We start from the raw sequence: 23,438 nt of genomic DNA on the forward strand, positions 1-23,438 counted from the left end.
TCAATAATATCCTGCCTCTTTTTATCTGTTCGTTGCAACTGAATTAGAACATTTTTAATTTTTTGTTTTAACTCTGTTGAAAGGGCTTTGATTTGTCATGAGACAGTTGATGTTATCTTCTCAGTTATTATTTCTATATCATCTTTGAAACTATATTCTTTCTTTGTTGTTCTCTTTCTTTGTTGCCATTTTTCCAAGTTTCTTTAACTTTCTTCTGTTTAAAAGTCCTACACAATTTTTCTACACAACCATATGATCACAAAACCATATAATCAAACAAGTTACTGTTTTATATACACAACCTTTGCCTTAAATTTTCTACAAACACTGCCTTTGTTACAGCCTTTATAATTAGTAGACAGTGACATGTACTTATATTATTATCTAAATCTCTAAAATACAGAATTTAATAATGGAAAATATAGAACATAAGAGAAGCCAATGTTGAATCCAGCCAATGGCCCATCCAGGGCCCATTATTTCAATCTTAAACTTTTGAGATAAGTTCAAGAACAGCAAAAAATATTTTAAAAGAACAGCAGAAGGCAGCAAATACTTTCTTATTTCAGTTTTAAACTTTTGGGATCAGTTCAAGAACAGCAGATGGCACCAAAGATTTTCTTAGACATTTGGAAACAGTTCAGAAAAAAAGAGATGGCATCTCCCTCTGAAAACATACCATGAAACATCTCACAATTAAGAAAATAAGAAAATGATAAGAAAGGCTACTATCCCAACTATTCCCTCCGTCTTCTTCACCAGCCTATCTAAAGAAATGTATAATAATTCAAGGAAAACCTGATAACAAAGAGAGTTCCAAGTCAGGATTTATCAGCTTAATCCACTTTGAACAGTTTCAAGTTCTTGATAATGAAGTATAGTCCTTTGTAATCCAATTAAGAGGATATAGTCTTCTTTAATCCAAATTAATGAGATACTATCCTTTGTAAACCAAGTTGGGATAGGCGAGAGAAAAAATAAAGAAAAACCAGTATAATAAAAAATGACCATTTTTTCTCCATCCTGAAGAGAAAGGCCAGGAAATATAAGACTACCAGTATTGGTAGTCAGCTCAAATGTACTTTCACAATGTTTTAAGATTCCTCTTCAGACTTAATTAATTTACTATTATTATTATTATTAATAATAATAATAATAATAATAATAATAATAATAATAATAATAATAATAATAATAATAATAATAATAATAATAATAATAATAATAATAATAATAATAATAATAATAATAATAATAATAATAATAATAATAATAATAATAATAATAATAATAATAATAATAATAATAATAATAATAATAATAATAATAATAATAATAATAATAATAATAATAATAATAATAATAATAATAATAATAATAAAATGAGTCCAATTAAGCTCTTTGTAGTGCCAGAAACTGTAGGTTAAAACAGAGTTCTATGTTGCTAAAAATTATTAATTAAAGCTTGAATAACTGGTAGTAAAGGTGAATATCACAGTAGACAGTAAATTGTCTTTAATAGGATCCAGCAAATCTTGTAGGCATTCTCCAAGATAAAGATAAATAGATGGTTATTAAAGTTATTAGTTGCTTCCAAATAATGATATAAGCAAATTCCATTAAATATCTAAACAGTTATTTGTAGTTATTTGTAGCCGGCAGACTTGAGCACTGAATCTTACTGTATCACCAGCATTCTTCCACACCAGCTTTGATGTTCTCCACATTTCAGGCGACAGAAGACTTAAAATCCTTTAGTCAAAGAAGACTCCAAATCCTCCGTTCCTGTGCGTTCCTGCCCAAAAATAGCCCTGATTATGGGTAGGTCAAATGATACAAAAAAGTCTTCACCGGCTGACGGAAGACAGAGATAGAGGGAGTCAGATGAATCTCCCTTGAGAAGGGAGTTCCAAAGTTTTGGTGCTAAAGGTAAAAGGAGGGCATCCAAGATGATAGGGGGCTGGAGCACCTTCCCTATGAGGAAAGGCTGAAGAGGCTGGAACTTTTCAATTTAGAAAAGAAATGACTAAGGGGAGGGGGACGACACGATAGAGGTTTATAAAATTATGCATGGGGTGAAATTTTTCGCCCTCTGTCAAAATACTAGAACTCAAGGCCATCCAATGAAGCTGATGGTTCAGGATGGACAGAAGGAAATCCTACTTTACACAGAGAGTGATTAAACTGTGGAATTCACTGCCAGAGGAGTGTTTCTATAAAATGGAAGTAAGAACTCCCTGCTTCACAGGATCCATGTGAGCGGAAACACAACAAAGGCTAAGAACGCTCCCCCCTCCCCAAATGCTCTCTCAAGGTCTGGAACTGGTTGGCCACTGTGTGAGGCAGGATGCTGGACTAGATGGACTACTGGTCTGATCCAGCAGGGCTCTTCTTACGTTCTTATGAAGGCCTCGGCCTCTGTGCCCTGTTGTCGGCCCTCCAGAGGAACTGGTTGGCCACTGTGTGAGGCAGGATGCTGGACTAGATGGACTACTGGTCTGATCCAGCAGGGCTCTTCTTATGTTCTTATTTTCAAAACCAATAAAGCCGTTTCTGGGGTTGTCACCTGTCTAGCCTCAGACGGTGGAGGCAATGGAAGCAGATCTGGCAAAGATGACCAGAATGACTGGGTAGGTTCATATTGGAGAAGGCAGTCCTTATATTGTGTTTCTATAAAATGGGAGTAAGAACTCCCTGCTTCACAGAATCCATGTGAGGGGAAACACAACAAAGGCTAAGGACGCTCCCCCCCTCCCCAAATGCTCTCTCAAGGTCTGTCACGGATTCCTACCTTCGTGAGTTGTTTGTGTTTCTGGCGTACTCAGTCCATGATGGGCATGCTACAGTCATACCTCCTGTGAAGGCAAACATCAGCAACAAACTTCAACCAGGCCTGCCTTCATTAAAACAAAAACTTTTTCCTCCAAAGAAAAAGAACAGAGTAAAGAGAAACAAGGAACAGAATTTCAGAAACGGCACAGACCTTTTTTATTGGTTCACATACATCCCCTGAAAAGAAAAACAGTCATGTTTGTTACACTTGCCTTACTGTTTTAACGCAGGTTACTCTGTTTTTCATGTTCACTTCTCTAATTTTGCAATCCAGTTCTGTTACACTGTTTACCTGTACCTCTTCTTTCTGCATTCTTTTTTATTTGTGTCTCAGACAGAGACTTATGTGGCACTAAGTGACTCATAGACTTACTTGGAAAAATTATTAGGGTCTGTGGTCTATACTACTGTGCATAGCTTGCTTAAACTAGGATTCTGCTATGGAATTTTGCATCATTTAATGTGTCACGTTAACTCTTACGCTTTGCCTCAGTTGTTTTTAGATTTCTGGGTGGTTCTACAAGCCTAATCCTATTGCACTTCCACGGAGATAGATCAAGACAGGTAGCCTAGCAGCAGAAAAGATCAACAGACCAGCAGCATCTTAAAGACTCACAACATTTGTGGCAGGTTATATGATCCTTCCTGAGTTACAGTTCGCTTCGAAGGGAGCAGTGACCCAGGAAAGCTCCTAGGTAAAGGTAAAGGCTCCCTTGCTCGAAAGCCAGTCGAATCCGACTCTAGGGTTGCGGTGCTCATCTCCGTTTCAAAGCCGAAGAGCCAGCGCTGTCCGAAGAAGTTTCCGTGGTCATGTGGCCGGCATGACTAAACACTAAGGCTCACGGAACGCTGATACTACCCTGCCACAAATTTTCTTAGTCTTTAAAGAGCTCCTGGACTCTAGCCCTTCCCATTGTAGCGTTATGTATTGCCTATACATAAATAAGCTGAGCTTGAATTACACTCCTATCCATCTCTGGTATTGTAAATAGCGAAACCTGATTGGCTTCTGGTACTCAGTGTAGATTCACTCTGTGTCATCCACACGGAGTCCCCGTGAAAAAGGAGAGGAAGGAAGGAAATGTCTAAATACATAAATAAGTTAAAGAGGCTATAAATGAAGGCTGAACATAAAGTAGGGATGCCAGCTTCCAGGTGGGGCCTGGGGATCCCCCGGAACTACAGGACACCTCCAGACTACAGAGGACAGTTTCCCAGGAGAAAATAAGATGCTTTGGAGGCATACCCCACTGAGGTCCATGTCCTCCCCAGGCTCCATCCCCAGATCTCCAGGAGTTTCCCAACCTGGATCTGGCAACCCTACCCCCATCCCCCACCGATGGCCAGGGGAAACCTGGCAACCCTACCATAAAGGGTCTTCTTTTCCCAACTCGAAATGCTACCAGCAGGCAGCCCTGAGGGTGATGAGCAGTGTTCCCTCTAAGCTTAGTGTGAGCCAGCTCACAGTTCTTTAGCCTCCGGCTCACACATTTTCCTCTTAGCTCAGGAAGGAGGGCTCCAGAGCAAACTAATCTATCACTTGCTCACAACTTTAATGCCAGTAGCTCACAAAGTAGATTTTTTGCTCACAAGACTCCACAGCTTAGAGGAAAACTAGAGGGAACACTGGTGGTGAGGCCCTGCCGCCTGTTTTTGACCAGGGGTCCAGCGAAAGGCTGCCCCTGCTCAAAACGTGCCGTCGAAGCCTCAGGCGGGCCTCCGTTTTTGCTGCCCGAGGACAAGCTGGGCGCTTCCTCCCCACCTGGAGGGGGTGGCATGGAGGAGAGACCCCCACACCCCGGCTTCCTTCCAACTGCCAGACCCCCGCAGCAACGTTCCCTCTAAGCTGTGGAGTCTTGTGAGCAACATTTCTACTTTCTGAGCTACTGGGCATTAAAGTTGTGAGCGAGCAAATTGGCTGCTGCATTAATTAATTGGCTCTGGAGCCCTCCCTTCCTGAGCGAAGACAAAAAAAAAAATGTGTGAGCCGGAGGCTAAAAAACTGTGAGCTGGCTCACACCAACTCAGCTTAGAGGGAACACTGCGCCCGCAGCGAAAAGGGGAGCAGGACCAGAGCAAGCAGCTGTTCCCGAACGGCTGGGGAGCGTCGGCCAATGGCTACAGCGACCCCGCCCGGCCGCCCGCCCCCTTGGCTGGAAAGAAGGCGGGCGGAGCAGCGGGAGCCCGGCGAGGTCGAGCCGGCGGCTTTTAGAGGGGAGCCCGAGCGCTGGCGGCGAAGGCAGCGGAGGAGGTGGTGCGTCGCCTGCGGCCGGGCCCGCCCCGCTTTTTTGCCTCTCCTCGCGTCTACCTCAGCCGGTGGAGCGGCGCCGGGAAGGGAAGGGAAGGGCAGAGCCGGGCTGGGCTGGAGGCAGAAGGCTGCGCCGCCCCAGGACCCCTTTTTGGCACCGGGGAGAGAGGAAAGTTGCGCGGAGGAGTGCGCGAGGGGCGCGCGTGTCCCGCTTGCCGTCGAGGCGTTTGTGACCTGTGCGGTTGGGGGGCTCGTCGCGGGAAGGGAGAGGCGTCCCCCGTGGAAGATGCACACGACGCAGAAGGACACCACCTACACCAAGATCTTCGTCGGGGGGCTGCCCTACCACACCACCGACTCCAGCCTGCGCAAGTACTTCGAGGTGTTCGGGGAGATCGAGGAGGCCGTCGTCATCACCGACCGGCAGACGGGCAAATCCAGGGGATACGGATTTGTGAGTCCAGAGGGGTGCGGGGTGGGGTGGAAGGCGTCGGGGTTGCGCCTGCCGAGGGAGACTCGCACGTGCAGGGCGATCCCGGGCATGGGTCAATGTTCCCTCTAAGCTGTGCAGTCTTGTGAGCAAAAATTCTACTTTGTGAGTGGCTGGCATCAAAGTTGTGAGCGGGCGATTTGGTGACTGCATCAATTAGTTTGCTCTGGAGCCCTCCTCCCTGAGCTAGGACAAAAATGTGTGAGCCGGAGGCTAAAAAACTGTGAGCTGGCTCACACTGACTCATCTTAGAGGGAACACTGGCATGGATACGCGGGAGGAAGTCTCGTTTTGGGCCGGACCTGGCAAGCCCAGGCTAGCTCGAGGTCGTCAGGGTTTTGGAAGCCGAGCGGGGCCGGCTCTGGTTAGTATTCGGAGGGGGAGACCATCAAGGGGTAGCAGAGTCGCTAAGCAGAGGCGGGGAAAGGCAAACCCGCCCCTGCTGGTCTCTTGCCTTGCAAAACCCTACCTGGTCGCCATAAGGCCGCCGCGACTCGAGGCACTTACCGCCACCAAATCTCATTGACTTTAATAGAGTTACTCCCTGGTAGGCGTGTTTAAGGTTGTCGCCCGTGCTTCCCTTTTGAATTGTAGGCCCGGTTCTGTGGGGGGAAAGGGGGGAGGCTGTCGTTACCCTTGCGAGGGGGCAGGGGGGGAAGGCAGGTGACTGGAAAGTTCTTGGAACTGAAGGAAAGTTTATTATGAACAATGGGCTGCAAAGGCAGATCGCCTACATGAATAATCCTCAATCCAAGGAATACAAATTAAGTAAAACTATAGATTTGTGTGTGTGTGTGTGTGTATATATATATATATCTCCTTTTATAGGGGCTTCTTTTCAGGGGTTATTTCTTCTCTTGTTAATGGAGGTGCTGTAGTTTCGCCCTTCAGGGGAAGATTTGCAACGTAACTCGCATGAAAAGAGTTGCTAGGGGAATTTTGGCATGGGATGGAGCCCAGCTGCTGGCAGACTGATATGACATGTTAGTATTTTTTATCAGTGGCACATGCTGTTGTGTGAGTGGGTGCTCGGTGGCTGCAGAATTCCAGAAAATGGCACATGCCGTTTCAGTGATTAATTTTAACAAAGAGGCAGAGACTGAAAGGGGGCAGTTTCTAGCAAGGAAACTTGAGCGAGTCTCTCAGGAAAGGTGTTTGGCTTCGCGGGCTTTAGTGGATGCGGAAGCACGGTGTTGGGTTCTTTGAATGGAGTTGACTGCAGGCGTCTAATACTGTGCGTGGTTTATTGTCAAGGTGACCATGGCTGACCGAGCTGCTGCGGAAAGGGCCTGCAAGGATCCTAATCCGATCATTGATGGCAGAAAAGCGAATGTGAATCTAGCATACCTAGGAGCAAAACCAAGAATAATGCAGCCAGGTAAGAAAATCCCAACTTCGCCTTGCCTGGCTTCTCGTCTTGTTAAACAGAGAATACAGACTTCAGGACACTTCTTCTGTTTCAAGCGGAGCATTACCAAAGGTTAGAGAATCATGAAACCGAAGTCCGGTGTCACCTTTTAGCAAAATGTGTCACAGATCTTTTTAGGGTTCAAAATTACAAGTAAGAGAAAGGTGGGAGTGGGGAGACGTTATAAAGATAGGCCAGTCTGAAACCATAACTAATCAGAGAAGTGAATTCATTCAGAGCGGATGAGGACCACTCCCACCTGTTGATACTTAGGCAGGGATTGTGCTAGAGCTTCTGAAAAGGACACAGTGAAAACCAACCAACAAACAAAAAATCAGATCTCCCAATTCCAAAACCTAGTAACCAGTCAAAATGTATTGCTATTGCCAAGGGCCATTCCAAGACGAATTAAAATCATAGGTAAAAATCAAGCCAACTCATGCCATTAAGTGCTTTTCAGCCTCTCTGTCGATATGCGCATGTAAGAAACCAGAAACCTCTAATTCTCTCATGCTCTTGTTTTCAGTTTCTGAATGAAGTGGTATGGGAAGACTGATTTACAACTGCATTTCAATTTTCCTGGGTTTACAACATGTGTATAATTTCAGTCTAAACCTTGCATGCCAACCAATTGCTTGATTTGCACCTGCAGTTTCTGCAGATGAAAGGATTTTGTACATACTTCCCCCCCCCACTGCAGCCAAAAGGCCCCCCCAAATGCTGTTCCTGGGGGATGGGGGACCATCAAGAAAAGCTGGGAGGGATCAGAGTGTTTAAGATGGGGCTTCTGTGCCGCACAACAAAGCAAGACATTTTCAAGGCTTTGTGTCTGGATGTACTGGTTTAGCTGTCAGTACTGACAATACTGAGTCGAAAATGCTGGGGTAGGACCTCTGGGGTGGGGGGCATGATGCATCTGCGGATGATTTCTGTGTGGGACCTTGGGGGTGATTCAACTGCTGTTAGAAGACAAGCAGCATTTGGGGGGAGAGTACTTCTTTATTTATTTATTTGATTTATATATCACCCTCCCTGTGGACGGGCTCAGGGTTGTTTACAACAATCTTAATGGAATACCATTGAAATAACCATTAAAAGACAATTTCTAGGAGTTTTGTGTGTGCGCTCTTTCTCTTGGGAGAGGAAGCTGTGACGGGAAGAGGGAGCGCTCTGCTTGATACACAGAGCCTCGTGCAGCAGCTGAATGATGTACCCAGCTGAGCATGAGAGTTCTTCCCTCCCCACCCCCCAACAGGTGTTGGATTGGCAGAAGGGCTCGCAGAAAAGCGGGGGGAGGGGGAATAGGATTTTTAAAAAGACATTTATAATTCATTATGGTATGGTAATAAGAAAATGTACAATGTTGCCTTTTCGCATCGTGTTAAAAACGTACAGCATGGCCCACTTCAGTACAAGCACATATTATGTAGTATATCACGAGTTGGTGGTGTAGGCGGACACTATTTGCTGTCTTGGCGGCCAAGGTTTCTTGCCTGGCATAAGCAGCGGGCTGCCGTGACGACATGGAAAGGCATCCAATTGTTTTCTGAGTCCGAAGTCACGTTTTGTGTCAACAGGGATGTATTTTTGTCAAGGTGACAAGAAGAACAGGCTAGACTTCTCGCTGCGTGTTCCTGGTGACGTAGGCTGGCTAAATACAATGGCTTAGTAAAGGCTGGGGAGCGTGTGGGCTTAATTTGAGGTGAAAGTTAAGTCCATAACCTGTTTTCAAGTGTTAAAAGTCAGCGTTTGACTGCTTCTCTCCACCACTGAGTTATCACAACCGGCTCTCGTATAAAAGGGGTTCTAGGTTCAGCACATATAATTTTAGAAAATTAAAATCAGGGGTTATGGGATTTTAATGGAGCCTGTATATTCAAGGATAGCAATTACAGGGTCACTCACCCCCAAAAACTGTATAGCGCAGGCTTCAGTAGAAAGTCATGATATGATATTATGAGTAGCAGAAAACGTTTCGGACTAAACAAGATGGCCAGCACAAAAGTAACCGCGTGGTCACCACTTATTTATTTCAGGTGCTAAGAAACCAACTGTCATTATAATGTTAATTCTCTTACATATACCGAAATCAGGACATTTTCATAAATTCCCTTACAGACTTGTACTTGATAAGCAGGGAAATCTTTTTAGTAGATAAGGGCTTAATTCAGACATTTTGCCAGACCACAGTTAAGGAGGCTTAACGAGAGGTTTAAGTTAGCCAACCGTGGTTTATGTTTGGCCCACAAACCAGAATCAGAAACAGTGGGCTGAAGCAGGTTTGCAAACCATACCTGAATTGACAAGCCAGTTGCAACCATCACTTTTTCTCCAAGGGCTGCTGCACAGCAGAGACAGGTGTGAACGAAGGACACCAAATGCTGAGAGATGAATGTAAACAAGCAGGGTTGAAACCGTGGTTTGTGTGTTCTACATAATTTGAAAGCTCAAACCAAGATTTGGGTGCTGAACCATGGCTATGCAAGGTTAGTTAAACCAAAGGCCAAAATATCACCATTCTCAAAGTGGTTTAAGGTGTCATGAGTATCCTCACTTCCTCTGCTGCTCCTCTGCATTAATTTTTCTCTCTTTTGCATGGTGTGTTTCAGTTCAGGGTATCACATTGTCAGGGGAAGGCCACAGCTCAGTGACAGAGCATCTGCTTTGCATGAATAAAGTCTTGAGTTTAGTCTCCAGCATCGCCAGTTTAAAAGGCTTAGGCACTAGGTGACTGGAAAAAACCACTCCCTGAGACCTTGGAGGAGCGCTGCCAGTCAGAGTAGACGATGCTGATCTTGAAAGACGAATGGTCTTATAGTCTGTACAAAACAGTTTCGCGTGTACCTCTACCTTGGCACTAACTATCTCATTCAAACCACATGGTAGTGGATCATACTTTATCCGACTGGTGTATCTTCAAAATCAGAATTTGTTACAGTCCACAAAAGGCTATGCTTATGTGATGTGTTTTGTTCGTAGGTTTTGCCTTTGGTGTTCAGCAACTTCATCCAGCATTAATACAAAGGCCTTTTGGGTAAGTACGCCTTAAACTAATATTTCAGATGGGGGAAATAATAGGGCTGGATCCAGCCAAACTTGTTCACTTTCCGTTCCTCTCCTTATTACAATCTCCGTCTGACATGGAGAGGGTTTTTTTTTTTTTGCCCATGCGTGATCCATGATTTCCACCATAACCTTTCGGTGGTCAGGGGGACAGACCCCCCCCCCCACTTTCACCCGTGGAAAAGCTGGTTGGATCCAACCCATAACGTGCACATACCAATGGCTTCCAGTATGACTGTTGACTGGTAATTAAACCTTTCCCCCCCCCACTTTTTCACCCGTGGAAAAGCTGGTTGGATCCAGCCCATAACGTGCACATACCAATGGCTTCCAGTATGACTGTTGACTGGTAATTAAACCTTTCCCCCCCCCCAAATTTCCAGATTTAAAATGCCATCACTTACCGATAATTCTCTTAGCTGAGTCAAGTGGTATGAGACGCATGCAGTCCTTGTGCTCGAGCAGGCCAGTGTGCTTAAGATCATGTGGTAAAAACAAGGACGCACTTCCTGCTTCTCTCTCTCTCTCTTAGTAAGCAAGCCACCTTGTGCCCCATTCCGTATTTTTCTTCAACTTGACCCAATGTTATTTATCTCTTTCTAATCTGACAGGGATCGTTTACAGTTAAGATAACTGATGAGAAGGATATGATGATATGAGGTGGAATAGTTCTGTTTGGAATTAAACTCTGTAACCAGTAGAATCAAAACACACAAACGAGCTAAAATGGTGATTAACGATGCATGTATGTTTCTTTTTCTATTTAGTCAATAGATATCCGTGTGCTTTTTTTTATTTATTACAGTAATGAAGTGGTGTTGATAGCTAAACTGTGTGCTTTTATTTAATTGAAAAAGCTGTAGTGAAAGTTTTTTTGTTTTTGTTTTTTGGTGGACTTTGGTTTTGTTGAGAAGTGTTGACTTTGCCATGGGCAGCCAAGGGCTTTTTTTCTTGCTTTCGAGCTGTAGCTTGTGGTTTCTTTTATTTTTTTAACCATATTTTGTAGTGAGTGCTAAATTTGTGTGACTTTTTGATTTCTTTTTTTTCCCAAAAAAAGAAAAAAAATCAACGTATTGCTTGCATGTTACAGTTTTGCTTTTGTTCCCTTGGGAAGGGTGTGGAGCTCCCCGTATTAACAATGTGCGTCCACTAGTACTTTCCAAATCAGAGGCTAAAAGTCTTTATCAAATCTAATAGAAAGCATTTCCTTTTTTAAAAAGTGTGTTACTCCCAAAAGTAGTCTGGGTTTTAATCTTGTGTTTGAGCATAAAAGTAGGAGGTGAAGTCTACTTGAATTTTCTTTACAGTATCACCTCTGTAATACTTGCTGATTTAAATTTATTGGAAAAATGTTTTAAAGGGGAGTGAATGGAATCATCATAGGATGCATGTTTATTTATTGAGAATAGTTTTGAATATTGTTATCTTATCACAAGAAAACCATCAGTTAACACCATTGAGTAGCTGATTAAGGGCCAAACTAGCTGTAACATTCAGTTCCATATAACTTGTGCCATATCCTTTTAAATCAAAAGCAAGCTGGGGAGGCTGTGAGTTAACTGGAGGAGTGGTAGGGTGAGGAACTGTTTAACCCCCATCTACCTCTGTCCATCCTTGTGCAGAAAATGGTATGTTCTTACATCCAGAGCAAAAGAGAGGGTGAAAGCAGCGAGGTGGATTTGGGGGAGGGGGAAGACAGCTAGAAGGGAAAGGGTTAGCGAGTCTTTCTCTCCCTTCCCCCTCCCCCCCAGCCCAGTTTCTGCTTCTGTGGGTTTTTAAATCTGAGAAAAGCTATATACAATTGTACTTAACATCTAGTTTCAACCTAACAAAAACAGCTTGAGATTTTCCTTCCTAAGCATACAACTGCTCTGTAAAGTACTTCAGATATGGTCTTGCCATTTGATTTAAATGGGCTCTTTAGATTTCTTCTGACTTGTGAATATCTTGAATGAAATGTGCCATGGAGTGTTAAAAGATGGCCTCTTTGATGCACTTTAACAATTCCTTCAGTAATCTTAATGTTTTGAGCCAACAAATAATCTTTCGAGAATTGGGTTGTGTTACAGTAGGTAAGTGTTGTTTGTGTGTGTGTCTGTGTGTCCTGACCTGGATAGCCCAGGCCAGCCTGACCTTGTCAGATTGGGGAAGCTAAGCAGGGTTGGCCGTGGATAGTACTTGCATGGGAGACCACCAAGGAATACCAGGGTCACAATGCAAAGGCAGGCAATGGCAAACCATCTCTCAGTGTCTCTTGCCTTGAAAACCCCATGGGGTCACCATAAGGCAGCTGTGACTTGATGGCAAAGAAAAGGGTATATACATAATATTTGCTAAAGTATCGATGCTGTCACGGTAGGAGAAGAGGATGCAGCTTAAGATGAGAGGGACGGAGACCAGATAGTCAGAGGGACTTGCAGCACAAACCAGATAGAGTATTTGGCTATTTTAACAATTTCACACTGGCCTAAAGTTTACTGAACCAGCACGTAAATAATCGGGGTGGTTATTACCAGTAGATGTTTTGTGATAATGTGGTCCACGTTCAATCCTTGGCATCTCCAGTGAAAAGGATCAGGTAGTAGGCGCCGTAAATAATCGGGGTGGTTATTACCAGTAGATGTTTTGTGATAATGTGGTCCACGTTCAATCCTTGGCATCTCCAGTGAAAAGGATCAGGTAGTAGGCGCCGTGGAAGACCTCTACCTGAAACTCCAGAGAGCCACTGCCCGTCAGAGTAGACAAGACTGACTTTGCCAGACTCTGTATAAGACACTTTCACGTGTCCTTATGGTGAACATGATGTCATGTTGGTGGCACAAACCACAAGGGACCTCTGACGTGGTCCCCGACAGTCGCTAAGGTGGATAGGCGACTTCATGTTGCTTGTCTTTTACCCACATAGAGCCACCTGTTTTTCTAAGGTGGAAAGGAGTTGCTTGTGACTGCATCTGCAGTTCCCATGGCTCACATGGAATTGCTGGACTGAAACTCCAGAACGAATCTTTAGAGACCAGGCAACCCTACTGCTGTATGCACCCTTGAACATACTTAGTTGGACCTTGATTCTCCACATAGCTGTTTGGAAATAAGCTTCATTGAAATGGGTGTGATGGGCTTAAAATTACTTCATCCCCTCATGTTTTCAGTCTGTATTCTGTCGTTTGGTTTAGTGTTTAGGATTAAACTTTCAATTATCTTGAATTCTAACATTGCATTTAATTGGGTTTAGATGACAGCCTTTACCATTTTCCCCCTACTGTGTCCTGTATTCTCAAGTAAACTAAGTTTAAAGTCATTTGTTGGGCTCTGCTGTTATTGGATGAAGTGGCTCTTGCCTTGACAAGGTTATTCATTTTAAGGCAATCATCTGTACTGTGAACATAGTAGAATACAATGCAACATGGTATGTAAAAGTTAATTACTTTTTTGCCACCTTGCGATGTGCCACTGCAGAGGGCTTTGTTTTGTTTTGTTTTTAATTTTTTTTAAAAAGAACATTTATTTATTTAAATTTATATCCCGCCCTCGTGGCCAAGGGAGGCTTACATGAAGTATATAAGACAAAGCTGAAACAAAATTGAGTAAAATCATAACAATATAATTATAAAACATAACATAATATAATATAAAGTGCTAGTACAGTTTGTATCAAGATGGCGGGCATTAGCAGCATCCACAGGCAACATCCAGCTAACGTCAAGTCTGGGTTATATTAGGCTGTTGATGATGATGTTAATATTGGGGCCAGGACCTCAGTTTCTTGGGTGCAGCTCCCTAAGCAAAGGCCTGGAGGAAGAGCTCCGTTTTGCAGGCCCTGTGGAACTGTAGAAGGTAACTGTAAAAAGAGCTGTGCTGGATCAGACCAAAAGCTCATCAAGTGGCCAACCAGCTGCATCTAGGATGTCCATAAGCAGGATGGCCACAACAGCACCCCCACACACATCTGTGCTCCCCAGTAACTGAAGTATTATCCCAGCAACTGATGAATTATTCCTCCAAGCATTCCACTGCAGCAGTCTTATTGGGCCTACTATCAGCTTTTCTTTTCTTTTTTAAAATTATTTTTATTCTTTTACATAAAAGTTCACATAAATACAAAAGATTAATTTTAAGAGAAGCATCTATCCAAAACCCTTCTCCAGAAACATTCTTTGAAATGTTAAATATATTTGAGTATAAACGTAGTGGTACAGCAGTGCTAATAAATGAGGCGCTGTAGCCAATGAACACTAGGAAAATGAGTTCAGGCCCTAAAGTGACCACTTCCGGTTTGGTGTAGTGGTTAGGAGCGTGGACTCTAATCTGGGAGAACCGGGTTTGATTCTCCACTCCTCCACATGCTGGCGTGACCTTGGGTAAGTTACAAGTTCTTTCAGAGGTGTTCTCTCACGAGCAGTTCTCGAGAGAGCTCTCTCAGCCCCACCTACCTCACAGGGTGCCTGTTGTGGGGAGGGGAGGGGAAAGAAGATTGTAAACTGTTCTGAGACTCCTTTGGGTACTGAAGGGTTGGGTATAAATCCAATCTCCTCCTCTTTATTGTTCTGGTGTTACCCAAAAGTATCACTCAGCTTCATGAACTAGATCACCCTCCACTCCTGTGTTGAAACTTTATTGTTTCTAAGTGGGAGGAGCTGCTTTACTTCTCGAATATTGCTGCAGAAGGCACTGGCATCTTTCTTTCAGGTGATCTGCTCAGAGATTTTCAGCTCCTTCTGCCTCACCTGGTTATGCATAATTTGAAAAGACTTGCTTAAACCATCCCGGGGGGGGGGGCAGCATAACTAATGTTGTCTGGGTTCACTTAATTCTGCGTGCCAGAGACCCGTTTAAAAATAATGGGCTGTGAAATAATAGGGCACACTTTGAAGGACATGTTCCCATTCCTGATATTTCATGAAATCCATGATGCTGGCTGCCATCACCAGAAATTTTCACTCTCCATGCCCCTGTCTCATATAACCTCTTAGTTCTGTGAGATTTTCCACAATCTGTTTCTTCTGGGAGTGGTTGTATGGTTCAGTGTATCACACAGAAAAGAACTGTTGTGTTGGCTTTTTTGCTCCTTCTCAGGTCAGTGTGCCCTTGCTGAAATGTGCTACTAAAACCCTCATCTCTTCTTTCTTACTTGTAAATTGGTGTCAACGCGCAACCCAAGCTGGGCCATGTAGTAGTCTTTTAATTATTATTTTCCTGGGATTCCTTTTGTGCATAACACAAGAAGATCTGAATGGGGGTGTTTTCACCACCGCCTCTGCTTTCATGTCTGTGTGCAATCACTAGAGAATTCTTTACAGCAAAAAAAAGAAAATAAAGTAAATGAAATGGCTGATTAGAATTGCAGGACAATGGAGAATCAAGAGTGCTCAGATGTTTGCTGAAATGGCACCAGTTGCATGATCTGGAACTGCCGTGTTCTAGAAGAAGGGTAAAGTTTGGCAGTCTTATTAACAATTATTGGCAATTGAAAAGAAGGATACGATCTAATTGTATGCACACCTGTGAGTAAGCCCCCTTGAATAAAATGAGTTTTACTTCTCAGAACTAGGCACAGCGTTTCTTCACAAAGCTGCTGGCGAAATGGTTTTTTAATTGAAGTGGAGTGACAGTCTGAAAGTCTTAAGATTTGGTTTTTGCTCGCTGATGTGCCTTATGTTCCGCACTATCAGCAGTGACAGCTTTGAACATTAATTATGACCATCTGTAATTTTACTAGAAGAAGAGCCAGTTTGGTGTAGTCGTTAAGTGTGCGGAATCTAATCTGGGAGAACTGGGTTTGATTCCCCACTCCTCCACTTGCACCTGCTGATGTGACCTTGGGTCAGTCACAAGCTCTGGCACAGCTGTCCTTGAAAAAGAGCAGTTTGTGTCAGAGCTCTCTCAGCCCCACCCACCTCACAGGGTGTCTGTTGTGGGGAGGGGAAGGGAAAGGAGTTTGTAAGCCGCTCTGAGACTCCAAGTGAAGGGCGGGGTATAAATCCAATCTCTTCTCTTCTTCTTCCATTTGTCCGAGTCCTCCTCATTCTGCTTCCGCCAGAAGTGTTCCCACTGTTGGTTAGCAATGAACCCGGTGAGCCTCTCTAATGGCGTTGAGCAGTTAAAGAGGTTGCATGGCGTGCGGAGAGTTTATTTTCATGATTAAACGTGTGGTTTAATGTTAAGCATTCGTGAAGCTTAGTGCGCTGAAATGAAACTGCACTGGCAAAAGAAAAAATTAAATGTAGTAGAGAGAAAAAGTCCAGTGACTATCGGGATGTCTTTGCATGCGCAAAGAACATAACAAAGATCACGAGAAAAGGCCCTCATTAAGAATTTGTTCCAAAAGCATTTTTTTGTTGCTTCACATCTTGTTGTGTTTCAGCTTTCAGTGTTCTGCGTGTCACAGGTTGCGGGCACGGTTCAGACATGATAGAAAAAGTTAGCTATTACATAAATAAGACAAGGGTATTGTCAGGCTCTTTCCTACTCTTCTCATGGGCAGACCAGTTTTGTTATATCTGCACCATAAACTGTACACCTCCCTATAAACCAGTATTTGAGCCTGTGCTTCTGACAGAGCCTTCTTCAGGGAACTGCACGACTCCAGATGTCTCCTCAGCCTTGCCGTGTTCATGTAGCGTCAAGCTTTGGTTTGCCTTTACGTCTGAACCGTGCCGCTCTCAACCGTATATGTGGTTCAGCATTAACTCTGTGGTGGTTCCCGACTTCCTAAGAAACTAACAGTTGTATAGGTTAAGATAATGCCATAAACTAATTGAGCTGGTATACGGCAGGCACGTAACTTCGGAGTAAACATTCAGAGGACTGGACTGAATGTCTGCAACCCAATGCTAGACGAAAGCTGCATTGAAATCAGTGAGACGTATTTGTCCTGTTGTGAAGTAGCAGATTCTCCAAGCTAGTTTCGAATATACCCAGGTTAAAAAAAAGAAAGAGATGTACAATTATGTGCAGTTCCACTGTTGGCACCATTACAGGCTAAAGGATATTTTAGCTTAAAACACTCTTTCGGCTGTTAAATAAAGATGCCTAGGCAGCATAATGGGAAACGAGCCTTTAACCTTGTGACCTTGCTTGGGCATAAAAGGCACTTGCATTTCAGTATCATGGCGATCTCTTGCATGCTGGCCTTTCCAGCAGATGGAAGTTTACTTTGGCCTTATAAAGTCATTTTACTCAGCTGGAAGCTCTTGTCGCATGACAGATGATCAAAAATAGACTCACTGCAGCTTGCCCTGTCAATCACCATGTGCAAAATGGCATAACGGTGGGGGCGCCTGCAAACAGTTCGTGCATATTGTAGACTATAAGGGGGTCCTAAAGGGGATAATGTTCCAAAATTTTCCCCCCACCTGTTCATTTCTTGGCTTAAAAGAAACAAGTCGCAAGAGCTTAAGTTAGGAGTGCATTCCCTTATCTTTTCAACAAGAAAGATACAAGTGTCCTTATAAATCGACTGTGATAGTGCTTTTGCTGGCACAGAGAAAGAACTAAACTTCCCCCCCCACCCTATTGTAAGCTACTGTGATAAGCTTTACATAATTATTAAAAGAGCCCACTTTTAAAAAAAAAGAGATTTAGCAGAAACAATCCTTGGAAATTAACTACTTTTAAGGTATAGTGACGTTATTGAGGAATTTCGTTTAGCCTAAATTCTTATTTGCTTTAAGCATTATAGCTAGAAAACACAAAATTATTACTGAGCTCGACTTTAGTACACACACAAAAACTCAGGAGAAGACTTAATAATTTTATGACTTTAAAATATAACATTTTAATTTTAAAAAGCTGTAAAGGCTCTTGTTGATAGATAAAATTTACTTTTTGTTACTCTGTCCCTACTTTCCCTCCTAGGCTCTTACGCTTCAGTTCTCCCAGTTGGAATAGTACAGTATTAATGGTCTAAATCATATCCTTAATACTTTAATGTTTGAGTTGGAAACGTTAAAAGGGGGTGATAAATTGCTAAACAAACAAATCTTTGCTATAAAAAAATATAGTGAAAGGTAACTGTTCAAAGCATTCTTCAACTAAAGCTTTTTTCTTACTTGGCAACTTCTAAGTGAAAGTTGAAACTAATTTTCTTTATTTAAACACACTTAGAGATATCTTAACCATGTTTTATATAGGGGTAAATTGAGCTGATTTGTGTGACAGCTGGGGGGAAACGGCTTTTGTCATGTGCATGGAAGTTGGAAGTATTTATTCTGCATCTAGAGCTGTGTGTGTGTGGTGGTAGGCTCTCATTAGAACTCTGATCTATGTTGGACGGAAGTTTGGTTCTCTGTATAGTTTTAACAGCAAGTCAAAGCTTTGAAGAATCTACTGCCCATGAAACCAGTAGGTTTAAACTGGACAGACGCTGCATAGCTCTGACCTGGATAGCCCAGGCCAACCTGATCTTGTCAGGCCTCAGAAGCTAAGGTGGGTCGGTATTTGGATGGGACACCACCAAGGAATATCACCAAGAAACGGCAGAGGCAGGTAATGGCGAACCACCTCTGAATGTATCTTGAAAACCCTACGGAGTCCCCATGAGTCAGCTGTGACATGACAGCAGAAACAAAAACTTGGCATAGGATTGCCCTTTCTGTTTTTCTGTATGGTATAATGGAGCTGCGATGGCTCAAGTGGTTAAGACGCTGAACTGCAGGCTGTGGAAGGTCGGTAGTTCAGCAGTTCGAGACCCGAGTGTGCCTCATGACGGAGTGAGCTCCCGTCTCTAGTTCCAGCTCCTGCCAACCTAGCAGTTCGAAAGCAAGACATTGCAAGTAGATAAATAGGTACCACTTCAGTGGGAAGGTAACAGCGTTCCGTGCACCTTGGTGTTTAGTCATGCCGGCCACATGACCATGGAAACGTCTTCGAACAGCGCTGGCTCTTCGGCTTTGAAACGGAGATGAGCACCGCAACCCTAGAGTCGGACTCGACTGGCTTTCGAGCAAGGGAACCTTTACCTATGGTATAATGAGTTGAGGGATTAATCTATATGCATATTTCAACAGAGGGAGTGGGCAGAGAGCTGATGTAGCCTAGCAACTCAAGAGTATAAGCTGGGAAACGCTTGGGTCATCTCCCCTCAGCTATGTAGTTGCTTGGTAGTCTTAAGAGAGTGGTCTTCAACCTTTCCAAACTCAGGATCATCTTTTAAGCTCAGGTGGTAGTATGGGGCCCACTGAGCTGCAAACGTGACATCACAGTCATGTGAGAGGAAGAGGAGGAGCCCAAATCTCTGAACCAGCCTGTCCTTTTTAAAAAGGGAATCTTTTGGTGGGTGGCCTTGCCTGACCACTCTGCCGCTCCCCTCGGCTTGTACGCAAAGAGTGGCAGGAGGCATGCAGCACTTGCTCTTAATGCACGCTAGCAGCAAGGCCTTCCCCCCCCCTTCCATAAATATACTTTAAATCAGGCATGTCCAACTTCGAACAGGTAGTGATCTGTTTTTTCCGGCCAAAAGTGCCGGTGATCTACCACCATGAAAATAAAGTTTCAAATTAGTTTCAAATTAGATTTTAACCCACTAAAGTTGGGTTCCACCGCCCCCCCTCCCCAATTTATAATGCGCCTTCTGTCATTTACTGGTAAGCAAAATAAGCAAAAACAAAATAGAGAGACGAAGATCCAGAAAGAACTGCGAACGTTTTTTATTTTTTATTGACTTATAACAAAAAAAACCAAACACCTGTCCAACAAACCAGGAGACCAAGTGGGGCTGGTGATCTACCTCTGATCTCTCCGTGATCTACTGGTAGATCGCGATCTACCTGTTGGACATACCTGCTTTAAATGGCAGCTTTACAGGGGCTTATACCTCAGCAGGTTCTGCGACTGACCGGAGGGTCCTGACCGATGATGAGTTGAAGACGACAGCTGCTCAGCTTCACCTCTGTCTACGATACGGGAATAATAATAGTACTGATCTACCTTAACAGAGTTTTTGCAAGCATTACTGAGAGAGTGTACGTGAAGCATTTTGAAAGTTCAGAGCACCATATAAAATGCTGTGTTGTTGTTATTATTTCTGTGATGTGACAGCATTGCTGCAAGTGTCAAAACTAGCCTGCTTGTGCTTCTGAGCACCTAAAAAAAAGAAGCAACATTTCACAGTGTGGAGGATATTCAAGTATGTATTTTGCAAACAGTGTGTTTTTTTTCCCCCACCCTCAAAATATGTTTCTGCTTCTGTTAAACACTAGATCCACTTGACTGTAATCCAGCCCCCAGTTCTCCCCACCCCTTTCCCGGTATGTCTTGCGTAGAAATAAACAAGCTGGCACAAGGCAGACACCCAGTGGCCTGATAATGTGGCAACAGGTTTGACCTTCACGACCTTGTAACCTCTTCAGAAGTGTGATGCACATCTACCTTGGGGGAATCACTGTTATGAATTTTAATGGCATCTGTGTAGCTTTCCCCTCAATGGCCTTTTGTGACGGAGTGAACTGCACTATAGTCCGTTTGAAAAGTGTGATTCTTGCTGTGTTTACCACACTTGTGAACTTCTATTTTAAACTCCTTTGTCGCCTGTGGTTTTTTTTTTATTATTTTTAATAAGGTTGACTGAGGTTGCAGAGGAATTAATGTGTGCTGAGTCTGCATAGCAAATCAAGTAGGGTTGCCACGATATACGACTCGTTTTTATTTCCCCCGGATCAGTATATTTTTGCAAAGTGGGTAATTCAGTCAAACAATCTCGGGAGAGTTCAAGTATAATATTTTCCAAATAACTCATTGCATCGTTACAAAAGTGTTATTGTGGCTTATAGGACTCAGAATTTTTTCAGCCTTTGTTGAATTCGTAAGTATTGGGAGAAATGATCTGCATCATGTTAAATTCTGTATTCTCCACTCCAGTAGTTGGAATAAATGAGATTTTTCTTTTAATGGGTCTGTTAAACCTTACACATCTCAAGGCCCCTCTAATGATCTCAAATTAGTATTAGTGTGGTTTTATGGAGATTAAGATCCATGCTGTTAAGTCAGCACTAACACAGTGTTGTTGGTTTTTCCTTTTCTTTTAACAGTGGTTCCTATAACAGTCAGTTTGAAACTTAGTTATTGTGGCAACCCTATGAATATAACAACAACTAAATTTTGAGTTTGTTTTTTAGTTCTGGACTTGGAAACGAGTTTTTATTTGTGTTCTCTGACTTCGTCTTCTGTTTCTCAACAGGATACCTGCCCACTATGTCTATCCCCAAGCTTTTGTGCAGCCAGGAGTAGTAATTCCACATGTCCAACCCACCGCAGCTGCTGCCTCCACTACACCTTACCTTGACTACACCGGAGCTGCCTATGCTCAGTATTCCGCCGCCGCTGCTGCAGCAGCAGCAGCCTATGACCAGTATCCTTATGCAGCATCCCCAGCTGCTGCCGGCTATGTCACTGCTGGGGGCTATGGCTATGCGGTCCAGCAACCAATCACTGCCGCAGCACCTGGGACAGCTGCCGCTGCCGCCGCCGCCTTTGGCCAATACCAGCCTCAGCAGTTGCAAACTGATCGTATGCAATAACAGATGGACTTGTGAAGGAAGTTCTTTCTCTTTTTTTAAAGTTCTTCTCGTATTTACCTTCCAGCCTTCCAATAGAAATAGTTTTGAAAGAAGCAGTTTAAATCTTAACTAATCCAGCTTTAAGGAAAATTACAATGCAATAGAATATTACGAAAAAAAAGAACAAATTCCACTGTCTCTGTACAGTAGGGTAGGATCCGTACGGTGGGTAGGATTGTAAGGCGGGTATTATAATAGTTTCAGCACAGGGGCGTCATCGTATCATGAAAGGATGGCAGAAGTTAACTATAGAAGCTTTCCTCTTAAAAAGAGAAAGGAAAAAAAACCAGTAAAATATGTGTTTTGATAATACAGGGGGGGAATATCCAGGTGAGCAATATGTAGCCTGTTATCAAGTTGAAGATGACTGTTATTTAAACGTCGAAAGCACTGATTGTCATCGCAACTTTTTTCACTGTGGCCTACGGGACTTTGAATAAGTTTTACAAACTCTTTTCTTTCTCCCCCTTACAATCTCATAATGGGCATCGAACAAACTAAGGAGCATGGCCTTTTGGGAATAAAGGGTGGTGGACAGGCACCAAAGTTGTTTTCTCATCTGTCCTCCGTATGAATGGGACTATGGAGCAACTGGTGTGGAATTAATGGGTGCAACAGCTGTACAGACAATCAGTAACGCAGACTGTTCTGGAAAAGAACACATCACTCGTGCTCGTTTGATGAGCTTGTCACATTCTAATCCCCTCTCCCCCATCCTGTTTCACTTTTAGGAAACTTTGACTGCTAGTGTCAGCTATTCTGATTCTGAAATAGGATCAGTTCTTTACTACAACAGCCGCCTCTTTTTTATTTATTGTATCCATTCATGGCTTGAGAATAAAAGCAGGAAGAAATTTGCTGATTTAAAACCTTTTAAGAACTGTGTTAAGGGATTTGGGGAGGGGGGGATGATTTATATGCAATGTAATGCCTATTTAAAGTATTTATTAGCGAAACGTTAAGTTTTTTTTTCATGAGACAGCTTGTTGAGATTGCAGTTCTTCGAGGATTACCGCTATCGTGCCTTAATTGTGATGCTATTTAAAGTATATATATATATATATATTTATTTTGGAAGTTATACAATGCTGCACTCTCGGGAAAACAACTTTAGACGTGAAACTGTAAAATTATGTATTCATCTCAACGGCGTAAATTATTTAGTAGGTTTAGCTGTAGTATATAAAATATTAACCTAATTGACTAAAGATGCTGACGTTAAGTTTTATTTCGATTCAAGCGAGTACGCCTTTTTGCAAGGGTACTTTTAACACTTCTTTTTTTTAAAAGGTTTTGATCTTTAAAATGCTGGTTTCGTGCTTCTCCCTCCCTCCCTCTCTCACCTTGACCCTAAACCCATGTACTTGGAAGAAAGCGCTATTCATTTCAGTGCAATTGATTTCCACGTAAGCGGGTACTAGTTAAGGAGTGGGGCGTCAGTCTAATAACACTCCACACACTTGCTCAGGAGAAAGGCCTTGTTCCTGGTATAGAATGAGAGCTGCTTCCATGTAGTCTGGTGATGGGCTTCACTAATCGCATTTGCAAACAGGAACCGCTGGAGTTGGACAAAGGGTGTAACCAGGTGATTTATCCAATCCTCGTGGTTCCTGTTTACAGACCTTACTGAGCAGTATGAGACTAGACTACACAAGAACAGCCTAGGCCATGACAGTAACATGGAGTTGAGCCCAAGTCCTACTGATCTTGCTCGGACTCAGTCCCGAATAGATAAGTGGAAGACTGGTTCTTAAAAATGCATTATATGGAAACGGGCTTCATATTTTAATCCATGTAATGCGTTTAAGGGTGAGATATCCGTGTTCTCTCGCTCAAATCACAAAT

At 43.1% G+C, this 23,438-nt stretch overlaps 1 protein-coding gene across 1 annotated transcript; it reads left to right on the top strand.

Annotated features, from left to right (window-relative positions):
* Positions 1-5,023: 5,023 nt before the first annotated feature.
* RBM24 (RNA binding motif protein 24) lies at positions 5,024-23,074 on the top strand. The gene is made up of 4 exons (XM_015406271.1): positions 5,024-5,534; positions 6,825-6,948; positions 9,958-10,012; positions 21,215-23,074. Exons 1-4 carry the CDS (start codon positions 5,367-5,369, stop codon positions 21,552-21,554), a joined length of 687 nt encoding a protein of 228 aa, XP_015261757.1. The 5' UTR covers positions 5,024-5,366; the 3' UTR covers positions 21,555-23,074.
* The last annotated feature ends 364 nt before the right edge of the window (positions 23,075-23,438 follow it).

Source organism: Gekko japonicus, unplaced genomic scaffold (assembly GCF_001447785.1).
Source record: "Gekko japonicus isolate JY-2015 unplaced genomic scaffold, Gekko_japonicus_V1.1 scaffold1420, whole genome shotgun sequence".
NCBI classification, from domain to species: Eukaryota; Metazoa; Chordata; class Lepidosauria; order Squamata; family Gekkonidae; genus Gekko; species Gekko japonicus.